This window comes from Tiliqua scincoides, chromosome 3 (assembly GCF_035046505.1).
Source record: "Tiliqua scincoides isolate rTilSci1 chromosome 3, rTilSci1.hap2, whole genome shotgun sequence".
NCBI classification, from domain to species: domain Eukaryota; kingdom Metazoa; phylum Chordata; class Lepidosauria; order Squamata; family Scincidae; genus Tiliqua; species Tiliqua scincoides.
Window position 1 is genome coordinate 75,237,789 of NC_089823.1, and position 20,836 is coordinate 75,258,624.

The window sequence follows — 20,836 nt, forward strand, 5'->3', positions numbered from 1 at the left end:
ATCCCCATGTTCAGCAGCTTCTCCATAAGATGCACACTCCATGTTATGCCCATCTTGCCCAGGAGTGTGCATCTACCTATCTGATACTCATCTGCAAAGTTTGCATTCTACAAGCACAGATGTGTTCCTGCATGCCACTGCAAGTTCCCTCCACCTCTCAGATGAAGTAGGTTGCTTAGCTTTCCATCCGACTTTTGTTGGCTTGCTCTGTGCTGGAGTTAGAGCTCCTGTTATGGTTTTGTGTCCCAGGCTTCAAGGAAAAGTTCTGCAAAAGTAAATTTTTTAATACAAAGCTGCAAGCCTCCAAAATTAGTGTCAGGTGTTCTGTGTGGCAGTAGCAGTATGTGCAAGGCTTTCTGATTAAAATATCCAGAATGCAAACACCACCCAAATTCTTTAACATTAGAAAATTTTATTATTTTTATTTCAATACTGTAAAACTTTACATACATATTAAAAAATGTCTTTACAGTTTACCAATAAGAGACAAATGTAATCTTCTACAAATTAAATGACAAAAAAATCAACAATTTTCCTCTCCTCATGTCATGCTTTGTTGATTGTTGTTCTTTGTTTTATTGGCACTAAATATGTTTTAAACAAGTTATAAGCCTCGTAACACTTAGCTGACCACAATATAGCAACTACTTTTTATTGATGTACTACTCAGTTGATGTCCTTTAGTAATGCCTCATTTCCTTTTTGTCATCCAGCCGATTTAATTGCTTATTTTGTAGCGTTCCAAGAAACCAACATGTAACATTTAGATACATAAGCATGGCTTGGAGTATTTGCTGCATACGTTCTGTCTCCTTGCCCTGCACAGAAGTCAATTGGTGCTCTAGTGCTAATTTCCATGCGATTACTTCTTATACTCACAGCACAACATGGTCTGAATGAATATTATTCAGCAGAAAAACAAACCTTTAAACAGTTTCAGATAGAAAGACCATATCAGGATAAAACTAATAGGGCATTAGAAAGCATTTAGGTTTAGTATTGTTTTTAACTGCTGTGTATATATGATCACAAAGTAGATAAACTGTGAAAAGGGAAAACATTAGTGCTCCTACTGAGACCTCCACTAACCTCTTTTCCTGAGAGCACCTCTACTAAATACTCTGGAGCAAAGTCTAGGATCACTTACATTCCAGCAACTCTCACTGGGAATTATTCAATTAAAGGAGCTATTTCTCCACCCCTTACTTCCTCCTAGGTCTAGACGTACAAATAGATCTTTACTGAAAAATCAGCTGTACAGGTGTCCAGAATTTCTACAACTTCTAAAATAGTTGCTGTATTTATATTTTTCCATTGTTAAATAAACTCACATTTAAATACAAAGTATATATGTGTGTTTTCTTTAAACATATATAACCCTAGAATGCTAGTATAAATGGAGAACTAAAAATGAGAAAGAATTTTTCCTAAAAAGGAGTCCACAAAAGGCTTTTGTGTTTATGAACTAGGATCTCTCACAGATTTTACTACATTAAGGTCTGAAAGAGTTTGCTGAGGTTCACTTCAGAGTAGCTGCTCATGGACAACCATTTGTCTACTGTACTCTTCAGTTTTCTGTAATCGTCCCATACATCCTTGAATTCTGGACACTTTACACGTTCTGTTGAAAGAAAGAAATAACAGTTTAAAAGATCAGAAAAAGGAAATTTCCTTTTCATTAACTACTCATGGGAAATCTTTTAAAAATAAGCTATAATACAGGGTTACCAATTCAAAATCCAAACTTGCCAGAGTGCTGTTCAGATACCATGTGCTGAGCTTCTATTCTTCTGCCAACCTTTTAAAGAATTACTTTGGTCAGCATGTTTAGGAGAGTGTCAAATCTGTTACTTACAGAGATGGAATCCAGCTTATCAAGGAATTAGTCAACCCACCTGTCATGCCCCAACTGAATTGGTGCACCACCTTCTGTCAGTAAATGTCAAGAAGAATAGTTTGTCCATTAATGTTGAATAAAGTGGGGAGGAGGGAGAAGGTACAGCAAGGAGGCCCTCTGTTCAGCCAGAATACCAAAGCCAACAGGTAGTAGTTGCTATTTAAAGGGGTTTAATTAGGAAAGCAGAAAACTGTTTAGTAGCATGAATCTGTTTGCTACATTCTGAACACTTCCCACTGTTCAAATTATTGAATGTATTTTGATAACGAACACGAAGAACTTGCCTCAACTGACATTGTAAACCACATGGAAATTGTTGCAAGAAGGCTTTGCTGTAAGCTGTCTCCTTACAGCTAAGGGGTACATTCAATTCCACATCACTCTCTCCAAATTTTAAGAAAAGCCTATTTTAAGTGAAAGGTCCTAATCAGAAAAATATAAACCCTCTTGAATCTATTTGTACACATGTATTCGGTGGAATGAGTGTTTGCAGAGCCTACCCCTACCCCCATCACATTGTATATATATTTTAAAGACTGTCCAAATTCTATGGCAATGGCAAGCGTATCTCATATTTCTTTGGGTTCTTTGGGGAGGTCTCTCGCCCCAATTGCAGGTCTTAAGTCAACAAACAGAAAATAAATTTTAACACACAAATATTAGTAGAAGAAAAAAATAAAAACGTGTGCGGTGATACTATCATTAGTTTTATCGTAAGATCTCAGATAATCAAAGATAGTGAAATTTGAAGAATCTACAAGCTCAGGTTATTTTTTTATACCAGGGAATTTTAAGCAATTATATGGTTTCAAACAGGACAGTTTATAACACAAAACAGCAGCAGTTGCCTGCAAGCACCTAGTTTGTGGGCCACACAGCAGACTGAGAGTTCCAACTCCACTGCCCCTACTATCTCATGTACATGAAGAAACAAATGCTTCAAAAATACAATTTTTAAAGTAGGAGCTCTATTAGCATTTCATTAGAAAGAACTAAAATAGGTCCACGAGTTAGTTTCAGAAGGTCTAATATTGATAGCCTTGCTATGTAAACTGGGGTAGCATATCAAGAAAGCAACTTAGGCCGAAATCCTAACCAACTTTCTAGCACCGGATGTGCTCTATCCAGCAGTTGGGAGGGCACTCAAGGAGGCCTCCTCAAGGTAAGGGAATGTTTGTTCCCTTACCTTGGAGCTGCATTGCTCTTATGTCGGTGTCGGAAAGTGGGTTAGGACTGCACCCTTAGAGATACACCAGGAAATTCTCAAGCTTTTTTTTAAAGTGCTGTTCAATGTTTTCATTAAAAAAAAATATACAGACAACATATCACACATGAAGTCCACAGTGGGAGCAGAGAAAGAGAGGGAAAGAGAAAGAAGATTAATATTTATAACAGACGTTTAGGGCCCGATCCAGATGAATGTGTGCCAGGTCACCACGGGTGTGCACTGTTGCAAGTGTGCCGTAAGGCATGCCTGCGACCATTAGTGTGGGGCCAGCTCAGGCACTGGCTCACCGTGAGTTCACTGTGTGCTGGGACAGTGCTGGCTGAAGGCTGGTAGATAGCCACCAGGTGCTCCGTGCAAAGCGCCAGGCAGCGGGGAGATAAGTGGGGGCATGGGGAGAGGTGTTCCAGGGTGTGGGGAATGTGTGACAGAGGAAGCAGCAGAGGAGTTCTGCCAGACCCAGAGTCCCGTGTTGGACCTTGCATCCCTACACAAAGCATCTTTCCTTTGCACTGGCTAAAGAGCCACCGCAGAGTCGAGTAGCCCCATTGTGGGGCTACTTTTCTTACCCAGGGGGACAAATGAGGAGCCACCAGTGGAGTACTCAGGATGCCAAGGCAGCCATTTTTGGCACTGTGGCAGCACTGTGCACCAGGCAGGTCAGGATTGGGCGGTAAGTAAGGTTAACTCAATGTTTTGAATCATGCGTAAGTTCCACACTGGCAGGCTACTCAAAAAACATTTCTGTATATACTGTCCAGGTAATATGGGTTCTATCCTGGAGCCAATTTTTAAAAATGACCTGTTTATAGGCAAAAGAGTGTGCGGTAGTCTTCAGTCCACTGGATGACAAAAGGACAAACTCTATCTTTCTATAGTTTTGCAGGATCTTGGCGGCCAATGTGGCAAAGATAATTCAGTTCTCATGTCTGAAATTGATGTCCTAAATCAGGGGTCTCCAAACCCCGGCCCGGGGGCCAGATGCGGCCCACGGCAAGCCTCTATTTGGCCCGCGGCCAGTTTATTGTCTCCTGAAAGCCTGAAAGCCTCTGGCCCACTCAACTGAACATGACCAGTGCTGTGCTCTCATTGTGTCTGGATGGTGTTCTGAGGGCCAGAGAATTGAATGAATGAGCCCAGTCATTCATTAGTCACTCATCTAAGTTTCTTCTCTTATTTATTTAAACTTTATATTTAAATTTTTTTCTGGCGCTCAACACCATGCCAGATATTTGATGTGACCCTCTGGCCGAAAAGTTTGGAGACCCCTGTCCTAAATAGTTGATGCATGTCCCAGGAGCAGGAGTGTGGCAGGAAGAACGAGAGAGAAGTCAAGCACCAAACTGATATGTGTCAAGACTTTGAGCCATGGGCAGGTATTTCCAGGAAATCCCCCAGCTGAATTCTTACTGAATTCTGAATTCTTACTTCAGCCACAAACTCATCAGGTGGTCAGGCAAGCCTGTTCTTTAAAACTCAGCCACCCTACCTGGAATACAGGGATAATAATCAGTGGTGTACCTAGTTCATCTGTCACCTGGGGCTAACTAACATTTTGGCACCCCCCCTCCACAATTTAATTAATTAAATTTATTATTTGCAAAACCATGTGATTTTAAAAAGCTGCCCAACACACAGCTGCTTTAGATAGACAGCACCACATTGGACACGCAGCACAGCAGCATATTAATGTCGCACAGAAGGGTCGACTGCTTGAGAGCATAGGGAAGAACCTTGCTGGACACACTGAGAGCAACATAGATATTTATGGCATAAAACCACAAGACCAGATTTGCAGTGTTAGTGAGGCAATGACAGCAAAACAGACATGTGCATGTGAGTTCACTGAAAGCAAGAGACTTTGTGTGTGCCGTGAGTGGTCCACAGATGTGCCACAGGAATTTGGGGGAAAGTCATTTATTAGTAGGGTCAATGGGGGTGTGAGCCCCCCACTGGGAGCATGGTGTACCTTGGCAATTATCAAAATCCTGATGGTGTGCCTTGACAATTTTAGTGCCTTGACAGTGTGCCATGAGATGGAAAAGGTTGAAAATCGCTGCCCTATACACTCCTTCATGGTTATGGGATCCATAAGCCAAAAAGCTATTGTAGCAGGCCAGTTTTCTCCCAGATTTGATTCTGTTAGGGAGGGTCATGGATGCATTCCTGGGCCTGGTGTATACGGCTTGTAGCAGCAGTTGCCACTTCATGCCTATGGTTGTGCCCCAGCATCATGTGCAGGCAGTGAGTTTGGGTGAGATTGGAAAACATAATACCCCAAGAACTATCTGGGCCCCCTCCTTTGGTTCCCGGGCCCCCTTTCTGAACCTGGGCCCGGGTACAAATTACCCCCTTTACCTTCCTCTCCTAGGTCCTGATCCGCAGCAGTACTCATTAAGTTCAGGTCTTAATTTTTTACTGCAGATATGTTTATTATTATTAACAGTAGCACAGAATAACAGTGTAATAATAGACACGCAACTCCCTGCCTCTTAGCAGATTATGAATGTTTAGTAGCTTCTATTATAAAGAACATTAAGAAGAGCCCCAAGATCTGGATCAGGCCAAAGGTCCATCTAGTCCAGCTTTCTGTATCTCACACTGGCCCACCAAATGCTTCTGGGAGCACACAAGACAAGAAGACACAACCTGTGTCCTGGTGCCCTGCATCTGGCAATCACAGGCAGCCTGCCTCTAAAACTAAGAGCTTGCACATACCTACTATGAGTTGTAACCCACAATGAACTTTTCCTCCAGAAATTTGTCCAATCCCCTCTCAAAGGCATCTAGGCAGGATGCAATCACCACTTCCTGTGGCAAGGAGTTCCACAGACTAATTACACGCTGGGTAAAGAAATATTGGCAGGGAGGGGGTGGCTGTAAGACCTTGCAACTGCTCTTTTTCTCAAACAAGAAAATAATTTTTTTTTAAAAAGCTAAAAAATCCAGTTCTGTATCCCTCCTCCCCAAGTTATAAATACTCAGTGGTCTGTATTAATGGCCAGCAGGTACTGTACTACTCACTTATAAATAAGGTTTTCTTTTGGAAAAAGGTAAATAATTCAATTCTCTCCCCCTCCCCCCACTGTAATTAAGCAAAGCAGTACTTACAACAGGATGGTTTTCTTTTAAACTACCCTCCACAGTTGGTGCCAACAAAGGCTGCAATCCTACCCACACTTTCCTGAGAGTAAGCCTCAATGAACAAAATAGCACTTACTTCTGAGTAGACCTGGCTAGGATTGTGCCCAATCCTGGTCTCTGCTGACCCAGGAAGTAAAGAGCAGCCAGCCAGCATGATGGGAATACAGAATGAATGGGTGAGGAGGGAGGCTACAGAAGGAGGGCAACTCATGATTGGCTGACAATCAGCCAGTGAAGTGCCCTGAGCCATTCCAAAAGAAAAAGACCAGGAGCTTGCTGGATGGTGATTGGCTGAGCCGGCTGGGGACTTGGAAAAGGGAAAAAAAACACCTCAGCAGACCTCAGCAGAGCCCGGAAAATTCAAAAGACACAAAGACAGCAGGTGGGGTGGTGACAGGATAGGAGGGCAGTGGCTGGGGGCGGGGCGGTCAGTGAGCTCAGGGGGTGGAGGAAAGCCAGCCAGCCTGCCCTCCCCACACACCAAGGCTCTAAAAAAAAGCCTATACACTCCTGAAGGAAGTGAAGGCAGTGAAGGAGCTGCCTAAGTGAGGATGTTTTCAGATGATGTTTTTTAAAGTGGCACATGCATGCGGTGGGGGGGGGGGGAATCGCAGCTTCAGCGCCCCTCTCCAGGCTGCCTGAGCGCCTGGGTCTTTTGCCCCGTCTGCCCCCCCAGTCCACCAGTGATAATAATTCTAGCATATCTTACAAAGATCACTGTGATGATGCATGTTAATTGCTCTGAATGCTCAAAACACACAATGTAAGTGCTAAATATCATGATACTTCTCCCAATTATGATTCTTTTTTCAGAGCTGCCTGGATCTTACCACAATCCTATGCATGTCTATTGAGAAGTTCCACTGAGTTAAATGGCGCTCACTCCCAGGAAAGGGTGTATAGTATTGAAGCCCATATGTCTAACCACCACACCATAGTAGCAATCTCTGCTGTGTGGATGGAATAGGCCAGGGAGAGGAATTTGAGAGCCTGTAAGTTCTTGCGGGGGGGGGGGGGGAGGCAGCGACACAAGCCCCAGGATCGTGTCACTAAGGGGGCTGCAGGGACTGGTATGTACTGCAAAACCAGAAGTGGCGCGTGATCGCTGTGCTTTCACTTTTAGAAGGCTGGGGAGCCCTGCAGGTGGTCATGCAGGGCTCCCCACAGCCCCAGGTCACTGCTGCAGGAACTGGTGAGTACATACCAGTCCCTGCAGCCGCCTTAGCGATCTTAAGGGGGCAGAGGCCCTTAAGGGGGCAGAGGCCAGTGCCCTCAGGCTGGGGCATCTTGATGCCCCAGTTTGAAAAGCCCTGGCATAGACTCTCAAGTGTTCAATTTGATCCTTCTGCATATTCAGAGTTAGTTCTTTTCTTCTCACTGTTAAAAGTGGATGAAGAGGTTTCATTCTCTAAGTTGTCACACTCTTGAATTATCTTAGAGTACTGTCTGCTTCTTTTCTCAATACTAGATTTAAAAAAATGCAATTAAGCATTTTAAAAGAAATTTAAAAACTGCAGCACAATCCTAACTCGTGCTGAAGCAGGCAGGCCTGCGCTGTATCCAGTGCAAGCTTGGGGCCAGAAGTGGCGCAACCTGAGGCAAAGGGAAAACTTTCCCCTTACCCTCTGTCATGCTGCACTGACCTCAATGGGTCTACTCGGATTTGCGCCACCTGACGAAGTGGCACAGATCCAAGTAGAACAGAGCGGCCAGGGGCTAATTTGTACCGCCCCGGAACAGGGTCATGATCCAGCATAACCACGGATCCTGGCCCTGCCTCCCACTCCCTGCCCCCAGGAATGCCTGCTGCCTGCCCCTTCCACCCCAAAACACCTCATAGTTTCAATTAACCCATTTTTGCCCAGCCCACAGGTGTACACATTTCGTCCCTGCTGTGTATATGCAATGTTGGGCAGAAATAGCTTAAGCCACTGTTTCCCAAACTGGGTCAGGACCCACTAGATGGGTTGTGAGCCCATTTCTGGTGGGTTTCCATTCATTTCAATATTTTATTTTTAATATATTAGACTTGGTGCTGCCATGGTATGTGACTGCATTTAGGGAAATGTTACAGACCTGTACTTTTAACAAGCTACTATGTATATTCTTTTAACAATGATAGTAAATGGGACTTACTCCTGGGTAAGTGTGGGTAGGATTGCAGCCTAGGATTGTTAAAAATTTCCCTACTTGACAATGTCACTTCCGATCGTGACATCACTTCCGGTGGGTCCGGACAGATTCTCATTCTAAAAAGTGGGTCCTGGTGCTAAATGTGTGAGAACCACTGAGTTAGTGCAGCTGTTTCTTCATTTCCTCATGCGAGAAATATGGGTGCCATCTTGACTCTTTTTCTTTTTCATTATTATTGCCTGCTCACTTCACTCTAAGTATTTCCTAAATCTGATTTCTTTTTGTTGATACTGCTCACACTTTATCTTATTTTTCTCTCGTCTTGATTAGCGTATTGCTCTTTTGACTGCCCCTTTTCCTTCTGTATCCCAAGTCTCCTAAGCAAAAACCTAAGCATGTTTACTCAAAAGTATGTCCCATGATGTTCAATGGGGCTTCCGCATCAGTATGTGTCTACATTTGCGGCTTTATTCCTGTATACTACTTCCTAAATACTACTACTTGCCTTAATTTCCTACTTTTAATTTTTTTTTCACATTTATCTGCTTTTTATTTCCCTTCATTGGTTTCTTTTTATCTTATTGAGTTTAAGATGCTGTTAGTTGTGTTTAAATATATACATTATCTCACTCCGGATTACTGGTTTTCTCAACTCTCACTTTCTTACACTCAATCTTTATGTTCTGATTCTTTTCTTATCAAACCTCTGATTTATTCTTCTTTTGTGTCGGTCCTTTTTCCTCCTCACTGCCCCCATCTTTCCTTCTCTCACATCCCATTCAAGACCAGCCGAGATTCACTCTATTGAGACCATCACCCCTTAAAAAAAAATTTAAAGGCCCATTTATTTGAGCTACCTTTTGCTTAACAGATTTTCTCGTATTAGCTCTGTGGGTTGTCTCCTCTAACTTCTGTTTTTTCCCCTTCTCTCCACCCTTTTAATGTGTTGCTTTACTTAGATTGTAAGCCTGTGGGAAGGCCTTGTCCCTTTCATCTTTGTACGGTGCCTAGCTTTTTCTCAGGCACTAATTCTTCTTCATCATCATCAACACATTTACTCTGGAAAATGCAACTCAAAAGCAGTTATCAGAAGATTTGTTTCATTTTGATTTATTGTTTAAATATTAAGTGCACAATCCAGACAAAAGCAAGCAGAACATTCATGCTAGGGGCTTAAGCAATGACTGGGATCCAGAGAGAACATTGCAAGCACCTAGAGGTTATGGGGCCATTTCTTCCTTCTGGTGACAGTCCCTCACACCTTACAGGAAGGGTCTCTGACCTTTGGGTGGCCATTTCCATGCACAGAGGGGGTTGCTACTGGAAGCAGATGAGAAGCCCTTGCTCAATGCTTTGGATCCTGTTCAAGGTTACGACTCCAAAAACATCACAACATAAATGTAGTTATTAATGAAATCAAAACAATCTAAGGAAGTTCACTAGTAGCAGAATAATAGAATTAAGGAATTATGTCAAATTTAATGAGATAAAGTTTTATTCTGAAGTATAAAATAACAAGGAGAAAGTACATTACTAAATTCAGACTATAGCCGTATCGGCAGTACAGCAATACCACACATTTGAATGACAGAAGTGCATCTGATGACTGGGGAGAACAGATTTAAAGAACTGTAGTAATATAGAGCAGGGAAGATGAGAGAGGACACAGCTCCTGATGTGTTTACCTCCTCTGCTGATGGGATATTGACTTTTCCCACCAGGTTGGTTAGAAAGGGGACTATTTGCACTGCCACACAGCAGAGTAAGAATGACAACCAGCATCACTCTGTGCTCTTCTTAGTATAAGACAATTGTGACCGTTGTATATCACACAGCCAGTCAATACTTTCAGGTTACCATACCATCCAACTCAGATGCATATAAAAGCTCACTTTATTTTTCCTAAACAAGACTTTAATCAATAAAGCAGTTAATCCTTTCTGAGAACAAAGTTGTAATACGACTGCAGCTGCAATTGCTTGTGGAACATATATATATATATATATATATATATATATATATATATATATATATATATATGGAATACACCAGTAGCTACTTTAGATTTCTTTTACTAAATATCTACATTTATACGAGAAATATTTCAAGTACTCTTTTATAATATCAGTACAAAATGAAGTATTATGCAGACAATATCAATGTTTTATATGTATAAAATACAGTCTGAAAATATTACTAGCTTTTTAACCTAAAACAAAAAACATGAAATTCCAATAGCATAACTAATCCTTTAAACAATTAAAAATAGCAGTCTTTTGTAACTGGCAGAAACAAACAAGATGAAAATAATTCATTTAATTTGGTGACTGAAATTAAAACGTAACCTCTATTGTGCTCATTCAATCTTATGTAATGCATTTTGCCTTATAATAAAAATTATGCACAGATTACAGGAATCTAAATAGTATTATTATTATTGACTTGCTCACATTTGTATGGAAGTTTTCTGTATTTTACATGTACTAAGTGGACAACCAGACATTTTCATAATATTATTATTAGTCGGCCTACATACTCATTTAATTATTGTGTCAGACTACCCGGCTTTTGTTGATGTCATATTTGCGTGTGCTCATGCATATACACTGTGTGTGAAATATATACTGAATGAATGAACTTTAAAAGTGATGGCTCAACAACAAACATACCCTAGCATATCCCATTGCACTTGTGTCTTAAGGACTCAGTGTGTCATTCATATTCTATTCTCTTGCTACTCATTTTATTTGAAGACTTAAAGAATATGCTAAATTAGAAACCATTAGGAACTGAAATTTTTTACTTCACCTACTGGTTATTGTATTTTAATTATAGCAACTATAGGCACACAGGCAGCAGTCTCTGTTCTAAATATCTGTGTTTCATTTATTTCTATGCAAAGGTAGCAAACAACAGTCAGTCATAATTGGTTCTGTCAGATGTTATACAGTCAGTCATAATTGTCTCTGTCTAGAGGTGTGTCAATTTACAGCAAGTTAAATAAATATTCTGTCAATTATGAAACCAGTTAAGGCAAGTCTTTTTTAATTACATGGGTTCCCCCACTTTATAATACATAGCACCCTTATCCATGGTGTTAACCTTCGCTTTGCCTTTTCTACTATGTCAATACAAAGGAAAACATTACCAGCAGCACTACAAAGAGACAAGGTAGCTGTATAACATCACTGCTGATAGAATGAGGCAAATGTAACATCAATCTACTGGATTAACATAAATGGTATTCTACTATGTAGACTCTGCCACTCAGTAGGCATAGGCCAATAAGTGTTACAACATGGTCCAAAAGATACAGCACACAAGTAAGTTGTCTCATTTCAATGGGGCTAATTTACATATGATGTGCTAAAGATCACAGAAAGCCACAACTGATACTTCAAGACATCTATATCACACACAAAATGCATTCAATGTTCATCCCCTATCAGGTCTCAACTTTTCATATATTCTTCCTGGTAGAAAATTCTGCTTAGAAAGCACCAAGCATACTATAGGTAACCAAATAACTAATCATTCTTCTGGTAAGCCCTCTAAATTTCTTTTGACATCAGAAAATGTTTAACATTATGAAAATTCTCTCTCTTGTACAATCAAAACAAAACAAGACCCTTCAAACACACAAAGACCACTGACACTATCCCCATTGGCTGCTAAAGTCCACCACCATTATCTTGCAAACAGAATCCCTTCTGCTTAAAAATAATTATCCTCTTTTCAGCACTTTTCTGGTGCTGATACAAAAATATAGCTTCTAGGCTGAATAAAAAATAGGGTCTGAATGCTTTATTACAGTGATCTCACAAATATTTAGAAGTGCGATTATGATTCCATTCACTATTGGTCTAGTACAGCTTCAAATCAACCCAGGGAGCCATTTTTCCCGGCAACAGGCCAGTGCTATGGAATGGAGTTATTGCAGATGTGAGCAAGGAGGCCTGGCCAAGAAGCCTGGCCATTTATAAAAGCATAAAAGAGCATGCACAAGAGATATTGGAGGCTGGTATCAGAAGGTGAGAGTGGTGCCTTTACCATGTTTCATGAGAGCAAAGTTACCCTGAAAGTGATAAATTTATTTCAATCGGATGAAATGATTGTATCAGGGGTTGGGCTGCAAAGGTGTTTTGTATTTGTACCTCTGAAATTGCACATGCCCCCTTGCTGAGGATATAAAAACACTGTCAACCATACTGGACAGAATTTATTTTATTATTATTTTTTGGGTGTATGTGGGGGGAAAAGCATTGTGCAGGATCATTAAGCACTGTTGTATAAATAAAGTTAGAAGATCAAACGAAAGAGGGGACTCGGGTTAAATGCTGGAAGACAAGCTTAAATAAAGTTCTAAGAAAAAAAAAGCAAGACATGCTGTAATTCCAAGAACCTATTACTTCAGACAATTTACTTCAAAAAATAAAATCAGAATGGTAAATGATTACCCAAAAGCAATCATGTCATCATCACTGAAAGATGGAATAAAATAATTTTTTGTGAAGTGGCTGAATGAGAGCAACTTAAAAGCCACGGAGCCTGTCAGAAGCACATTATTTCTTTTTACACCCCGTTTCCCAATTCATCTCAGTGCTGCTGACTAACCTTGGCTCCCAGCAGGTGGAGCATTTAAAATAAATAGCATTTCCTACAAAATGCGCTCCAACTGCCCCATGACAGACGCTTCCAATTCCTGGCCAGCCACTGGATCAGCTTCAGCGGTATCTAACAAGGTGTAAATACAATAACAAGCATGTAATTAAGTGAACATGATGAAGTTAATGGAGATAATTCATTCCATTTTGGGCTTATGAATATTCTATTAGATGTTATCAGGCAGCTGGAATAGCTGTTAATTTAATCATCATTCAGACCAGCAAAATGTTCTTTGTGCGAGTATAATTGCAGAGAATGAATAATTGATTTGACAATTGTACCAGTGGATTTCAAACAGTTCTGTGCGCTCTCAGAGCAGGAAGGGAGGAGAACTGGAATACTCAAAGCAGTGAAGAGGTGGCGGAGAAGCCAGCCTGTAAATTGAACATTATCAGGACACAGATAAAGGACAATTTTTATTTTATCAATGCAACACAATTACATTACAGTGCGCTAGTAATCACTCTGCCCACACTTTAAAAAGGGAAATAAATTACTCTTCATGGAAAAGGACAAAAAGAAATATCAAAACCGTTTAGAAACCATTGATATTGGATGTTTAATTTTTTTGCATTATATTTCATTATAGGAAATATCAAACTGTGCTTGAAATTGCAGGCACATTTAACTCTGTTACCTGCAATCAAATACACAGATTGTATTTTATATGTATCTCTGTATTACAGCATGTTCCATGAATTACAATGATTTTATTGCAATTAAAAAAAAAATAAAACTACCAATATATTTAGAAATATATTTATTTTAATATACAAAGGTACTGCCTATCTAAAGCAACCAAACTCTCTTCTGGACAAAGTGAACACAACCAAAATATAATTCAAGGTGCTGTGCTTTTTATTTTGCTTCAGTAACAAAATAGGGAACACATTTAAAGTGAAGTATCATCAAGAAAGGCCGTTTCCATCACAAAACTTGCTTTCAATTGTGAAGGCCCAGGACTTAAAGGCATTTCACTGCCATAGACAGGTACATATTGCTATGCTTACTGCTTTGGAAAATGGCATTTCCAATTATGGAAACACAAAACAATGTGCCATGTACAAAAACTGTGCCCGGCTTTGTCCTTAATAGCAATTCTGAAAATGGGAAAATAATTAAAGCGAATCATTCTGAAACTGGGAGTTATTTCATATTCTCAAAAATATGAGGGGAAGACAAAAAAAAAAGGCAGCTGAAGTCTGTATGCAAGTGAACTCAACTTTTGCTAATGAACAATGCCTGTTGAGAACACTAGATCCATGATAATTGAATTTCACTGTATTTGATCTTGGAAGTACCTGTGTACGTCTCATTGTGTGCTCAGGGCAGAAAAGGCAGTATCATAGAGCGTAAGACCAACAGCCAATGAACATGGGTAGGGTCTTGGAGCAGTTTTACTTACAAAATGAGTCCAAGTCATTATAAACACAGATCTGAAGCTAAGGTGGCTTTGCGACAGATACAGAAGTGGTAATGGGAGACAGCATGACTTATTTTTTCATGGCTCACACAAACAGGATGGGAGGATAGAGAAGAGGCAGGTGTATCCTCATTGCAAATACGGATGTTCCTCCTTGCCTAGGCACGTTATGGACAGAACACATATTTTTCTGTGGGGAATGTATGTGCCTTCACTCACGCACACTTCCTCTCTTTGCTCTTTCTGCAACTCATTCAGAGCTCCATTTGTTAACTTCAATTTAGTTATGTTCAAAGGATAAGAGGAAGGTGGATCACAACCAGTAAAAAAATAAATATTTAGATACTAACTAGTGCAAGCACATGCTGTGTCTCAACACTGACAAATCTATATAGACTGTCACACGTTTCAGTCTTCTCCTTCTGTGGTCCTTACACATTCAAGCACCGGGACCCGCTTTTTAGAATGAGAATCTGTCATGACCCACCAGAAGTGATGACATGACTGGAAGTGACCTGATCAAGCAGGAAAATTTTTAACAATCCTAGACTGCAATCCTACCCACACTTAGCCAGGAGTAAGTCCCATTGACTATCATTGTTAAAAGAATATACATAGTAACTTATTAAAAATACAGGTCTGTAACATTTCCCCAAATGCAGTCACATACCATGGTAGCATTAAGTCCAATATATTAAAAAGAAAATATTGAAATGAATGGGGACCCACCTGAACTGGGCTCGCGACCCCCCTAGTGCGTCCCAACCCACAGTTTGAGAAACACTGTTCTACTTGATTTTTGCAGCTCCTAGGATTCACATGATATTTATTCATGGCAAAAACCTGATTTTTCTCCATCCACAAAAACGAACCTTTTACTCCAATTTAAGGCATTAGCATTTTCTCTATTAATTGTGCTTTATCAATACATGTCACATTGGTATAGAATACAGATACTTCAGTTTTAGATATACAGTATAATTACACTGCAATTATGCAAAACAATTCATAAATTAGATTTCGCATTGCACACAAAAATAAAAGTGGGTTAGAGGATAAGTAGCTTATATGCTGAATACTTAACATCTATCTGTATATATTTTTGCTGATTTTTAAACCATTTGCAAACACATAGCAGAAATCATATGTGGTTCTAGTCTCTCCATTTCCCTTCCAACTCATTTTGCAAAATTTTTATTCCCATGGTCTGCTTTCTCACTCATGAAAGGCCTGATACAGTGGACCTTCCGCATCCCCATTTTTTAACCATCAGTGGATACAGAGGCACATAAGTGCCTCAAGAGGCTCCCCACAATAACTTACCTGGAGCCTCTGGAGGCCTCTCCTGGGTTGTGTCAGGCTGACAACCCACTCTGTTGGCCCCCAAGGGCCTCAGAAGAGTCCATAGAAATCTCCAGAATCTACTTCTAGCTTTCAGAGGCAATTTCTGGTTTGCTTCTGAAAACAGGAAGTAGCTTCTAGAGCATGAGTTCTCATGAGCAGTATGAATACCACTGGTGGTAAGCTGGGCAGTGTTGGGTGGTATGTACAGCACCCACTGCCTGACAGTGAGACTGCAACTGGGAGTTTCCAATAGCGACAGAAAGCTCGAGCTGGCGAGCAGAACTCTAGTCCACCGTTTTCAAGTGCAAGAAAAAACTTGCCTGCCCTGAGCCCCTTACTGATCTTGGAAGCTCCCGCCATAGTCTCCAAATTCAGAAGTAGTCTGCAATGACATCATTGCCTATTGCCTGCTGTAGAGTGTGACTGAGGTAGAGCTAAATTTAAAAATATAAGCTAGCTCTCATACTTTCACATCCGAGATCACCACCCAAACTTAACATCTCTCCATCTATTTCTAAAGTCCCCATGCTATGCCTAAAGGACTGTAGAAAAAACAGGACCACCCTGTGGAAAATGGAGGCTTCTGTGTAATCACTGAACTTCATAGGATTGCACCCTTATAAAAAGCTAGCCAAAAGGGGTAACACCTCCCCTAAAATACTTTGCTTTCAGGGAAGTCTAAGGGTTAAAGAGAGAGAGAGAGAGAGAGAGAGAGTAAAACAAAGATCTCTAGAAAGGTGTCAGTCTTTCTGTTAAGAGAGGATAGCATTTTCAGTTAACAGGACACAATGCAATTGTCGTAACATGAAATGGAGGGGGACAGATGGGAAGACCCCATCTACACATGAGAACAAACTGGAAATATATTGTAAAGAAAAACGGGAGAGTGAAAGCTAAGGCTGCACCATATCCAAGTTCAAAAAACAGCCCTATCAGCTGCAATGTGTCAACATGACATAAAAAAAGTAACACTAATATTTCATTGCTCTGAATTGATCTTTGTAATGATTCCCATGGATTCTTATACTTAAAAAAACTGTCATCAGAATAACCTATTATGGGGCAACAACAAGGACGTGGTTTAGGCCAGCAATAGGGATGAGTGCCAGAAGTGCCATCAGGTCACCACCAGCTTCCTTTCTGAAAGGGTAGGAGAGGCCTACCAGTAGGCTTGTGACAAACTTTCCCATGCAGCTCCATGCTCAGCAGGATACCAGCGAAAGGACTGCACAAGCTGACTACATGGGCACACATGAAGCTACCTCATACTAGCTCAGGATTTTCTAAACTGACAGCAGTATTTCAGGCAGATGCCTTTTTCAGCCTTACCTGGAAATGTCATGGGAGCTTTCTTCATACAAAAGATGCACCCTGCCTCTGCACTACAGTTACATGTATCGAGTACGTCCAAGCATTGCTGAGGAAGCATCAACCCCGGCATCCACAGGGAAAGTTCCAATTCAACAACCTTTTGGAATTCTTTGAATGCCAACAAGCATGTAGAGGCTGAGTGATCTAACAGACCCTATATACTTGGCAAAAGGTTTATCAAAATCTCTCACCAAAGGGTCCTGAGTAAACATTGCAGTCACAAGGTAACAGTCACAGGATAAGAGTTCAGATAGTCTTATGAATTGACAGGTAGCCGAGAATGGGAGTAACAGAAAAAAATTTGCAATGGAGGGAAGAAAGCAGTGGATCTCTATTGGCATCAGGTCTAGTCAAGTTAATCACAAATGATCTGGGGTCTGAAATGAGCACTGAAGTACTCAGGTTTGTGGATGAAACCAAATTATTCAGGATGACATCCAAAGCTAACTGTGAAGAGATCCAAAAGGATTCCTCTAAACTGGTTGGATGGGCAATAAAATGGCAACTAATGTTCAGTGTAAGGAAGTGTGAAGTAATGCATATTGCTGCAAAATATTTTGACCTTACATATTTGCTGATGTGGTCTGAACTAGGAGAATCCAGGAAAAATCTTGAGGCGGTGAAAGTAATATATCTTCAGATGATGGGGAAGACCATTTTGAAAAATATTTGCCTGTAGGGATAGGACGCCTTTGTCATCAGTTGAGTTCCATCTTGCCTTCTCCTCCATTTAGGCTGCCAAAGGTCCACACGTGGCATACCCACTTTCCAAACACAGGAGTGATTTCACTAAAGATTTTGCAGCTTTGCATCAAAGTTATTTGAGAACTTGCAAATGATCATATTGCTAATGTAAAATTTGTCAGTTCTTTCCAAATCTCTTCTCTTGCCTTTATTGGATCCAGTTTGTCTAATGTATTACCTTGAAGTGATCATATTTTCATCCCTCTCTCTACCCCAATGGTTCTCAAACTGGGACATCATGATGGCTCAGCCTGAGAGCTCTGGGCCCTGCCCCCTTAAGGGGTGGGGAGGGGGGAAGGCAGAGACACGATCCCCTGGATCGCACCTCTGATCAGGGCGCAGGGGCACGCTCCCACTCACCCCCACCTGCAGCAGCCTCCCAGGGGGCAGAGGAGCCTGGCACCAGCCTCAGCAAGTCTCTCCCACAGTGCAGACCCCTGTAGAACACGTTCACAACCACTTCTGGTTTTGCGATTGAGAAACAGGAAGTGGTCACAGTAACGTTCTGCAGGGGTCTGTGCTGTGTGGAGAGCCTTGCTGAGGCTGGCTATGGGTTCCTCCGATCCCCGGGAGGCTGCTGCAGGTGGGGGTGAGTGGAAGCGCACCCCTGTGCCCCTCCACAGCAGCTCAATGCTGGACACTGCGTCACTGCCTTCTCCCCATCCCCGCTGCCTTCCTCCTGCCTGTGCAAGGATTTACAGGCTCTCAAACTCTACCAGAGAGTTTGAGAACCACTGCTCTTACCTCTTCTGCAGTGAAGACATATGGAAAAGATTCATTTCATTTCTCTGCAATTTCCCTGTCTTCTGAGAATACTCCTTGTAAACCTTGTGATCTAATAGCCCTAAGGTTTCTTGGACCAGTTTCTTGCTTTTCATAATTATCACATTTTACAGTTATAGCAATTTGCTGCTTAACTTTCTTCTTTGCCTGTGATACTGTAGACTTCAATTTAATCTGCTGGTCTTTGTACTCAATTTCTAATTTCTTCATTTGGAGAATACTTCTAACTTATTTCCTGCATTTTATATATTTTCAATCCTGCTATTTCAGCACACTGCTGTTGATCTTGACTATATTTGTTCCTTTTGAGATGTGTGGTATATATGTATTACTCTGTGACCCTCATTATTATTATGGCTGCATTTTCTACTTTTACCGTCTCAGTTTTTTATTTTTTTAAGACCAACTTATTGAACAAAATATTTGATCATATCACTACAGGTACTTTAATGCGAAATGTTCTGTCCTTCAGTTTCAATCCATAATGATTATGTGGTGTCATTTGTTTCTTTTAGAATCTTAATTAAAAACTACAGGTTTGATTCAAATTACTGATATTTATGACTCTGGTTTTTTGGGAATGGGACGTCCTAAACATTACACCATGTCCAGATTAATCTGTTATTTGTTAAGGCAGTATTGAAGGAATAGGGTATTCCTATTTTGAATTACAATGTATCAGATTCCTAATAAAATATTTATATCCTGCCTCTTCCTTAATTTTCAAGGCGATTTACAACAGAACTGAAATGCACAACTTTACAAAATTCTTCATAGAAGCAAAAGTAGTAGATGGAGTTTCCTATTTATTTTCCAGGTACAGCATTTAAGCAAGATCACCCCCCCCCCTCCCTGGGATAATTCTATCAGGTACAATTCTGTTTGCACCAGAATGGCCACTGCATACATGGAATTGTTGTGTTTGGACCCTCACTTTTCTCACTGTGATGTGGCTGGAAGCTTCTTCCATGATCTTCTGCAAGGGAGCACCCCAGCACCAAAAGTTCAGATCCAATCCTTGACTTACACAACAGGTGTAATTACCATGGCATTTTAGGGTAACTTCACACATTACAGAAATTTACTTCTCTTTGCTGCATTTACAAATGGTGCTCCTCATAAAAGAAAAGTCATACAGCCCTATTTTGTCTGCATATACACCATGTGCTGTGGGGATTCTGGGTCAACTGTGGTCCCTGGCTGGGTAGAGAATTACATATGACAGAGAATGCTGTGAGTAAATGGTTGCATGAGAGTTTATCGGCTACTTCTGCAACATATGGAATGGCTCTCACTTTAAACTAACAAAGCAATCCTATGCATGCCTACACAGAAATAAATCCCATTTAGGTCAATGGGACTTATTTCCAGGTAAGTTTGTATAGGACTGCAGCCTGTGTACACTTATATTTTAAGAGTTACATCATCTGTTCAAATACTACATTGTAAGATGCTTGTTTTACTGTGTTATCTCAACAACCTGTTTGATACTCATCTTGTTACTGTGCAGCTTGACAGTCTTCCTGGATTCCCAGTTAGTCCCTGAATTGCCAAGTGGTGGCTGTGGGGAGCCTTTGCCCAACTTTGGCTGGTGCACCAGTTGTGACCACACCACAGTCAGTTTATTTGATTGTGGTGGTCCACTGCCTTAGCAACATCTTGCTTAGGCTACTGCAACACACTTGGCATGCAGCTGCCCTTGATGATGGTCCAGAAGCTGCACGCAGTGGCCCAGCTGGTCACCAAGGCTTGGTGGGTTGGGTTTGCCATGCCATAACTCCAGCAACTACACTGGCTGCTGTCTTAATTGCAAACCGAATTCATGGTGTTGCTTATGATCTTTAGGGCACAATCCTAACCAACTTTTTAGCACTAAGGTAAGAGCAATGCAGCTCTGAGGTAAGGGAACAAACATTCTCTTATCTTGAGGAGGCCTCTGTGACTGCCACCAAACTACAGGATGCAGCACATGGCCCATTGGCACAGCTATGTCAGTGTAGGAATGTTGCCTAGGACTGGGGCTTAAAGTCTTATACAGCATGGGACTAGGATATCTTAACTTCCAAAAAAAAATGGGCTGCATCCTAAGAAGCACTCACACAAGCTA

At 41.0% G+C, this 20,836-nt stretch overlaps 1 protein-coding gene across 1 annotated transcript in view; it reads right to left on the reverse strand.

Annotated features, from left to right (window-relative positions):
* Positions 1-469: 469 nt before the first annotated feature.
* POLA1 (DNA polymerase alpha 1, catalytic subunit) overlaps positions 470-20,836 on the reverse strand; it is a 247,703-nt gene continuing 227,336 nt past the window's right edge. The window contains 2 exon segments of the mRNA XM_066619493.1: positions 470-1,496; positions 1,499-1,621. Coding sequence (XP_066475590.1) covers positions 1,459-1,496; positions 1,499-1,621 — 161 coding nt within the window. The 3' untranslated portion in view covers positions 470-1,458.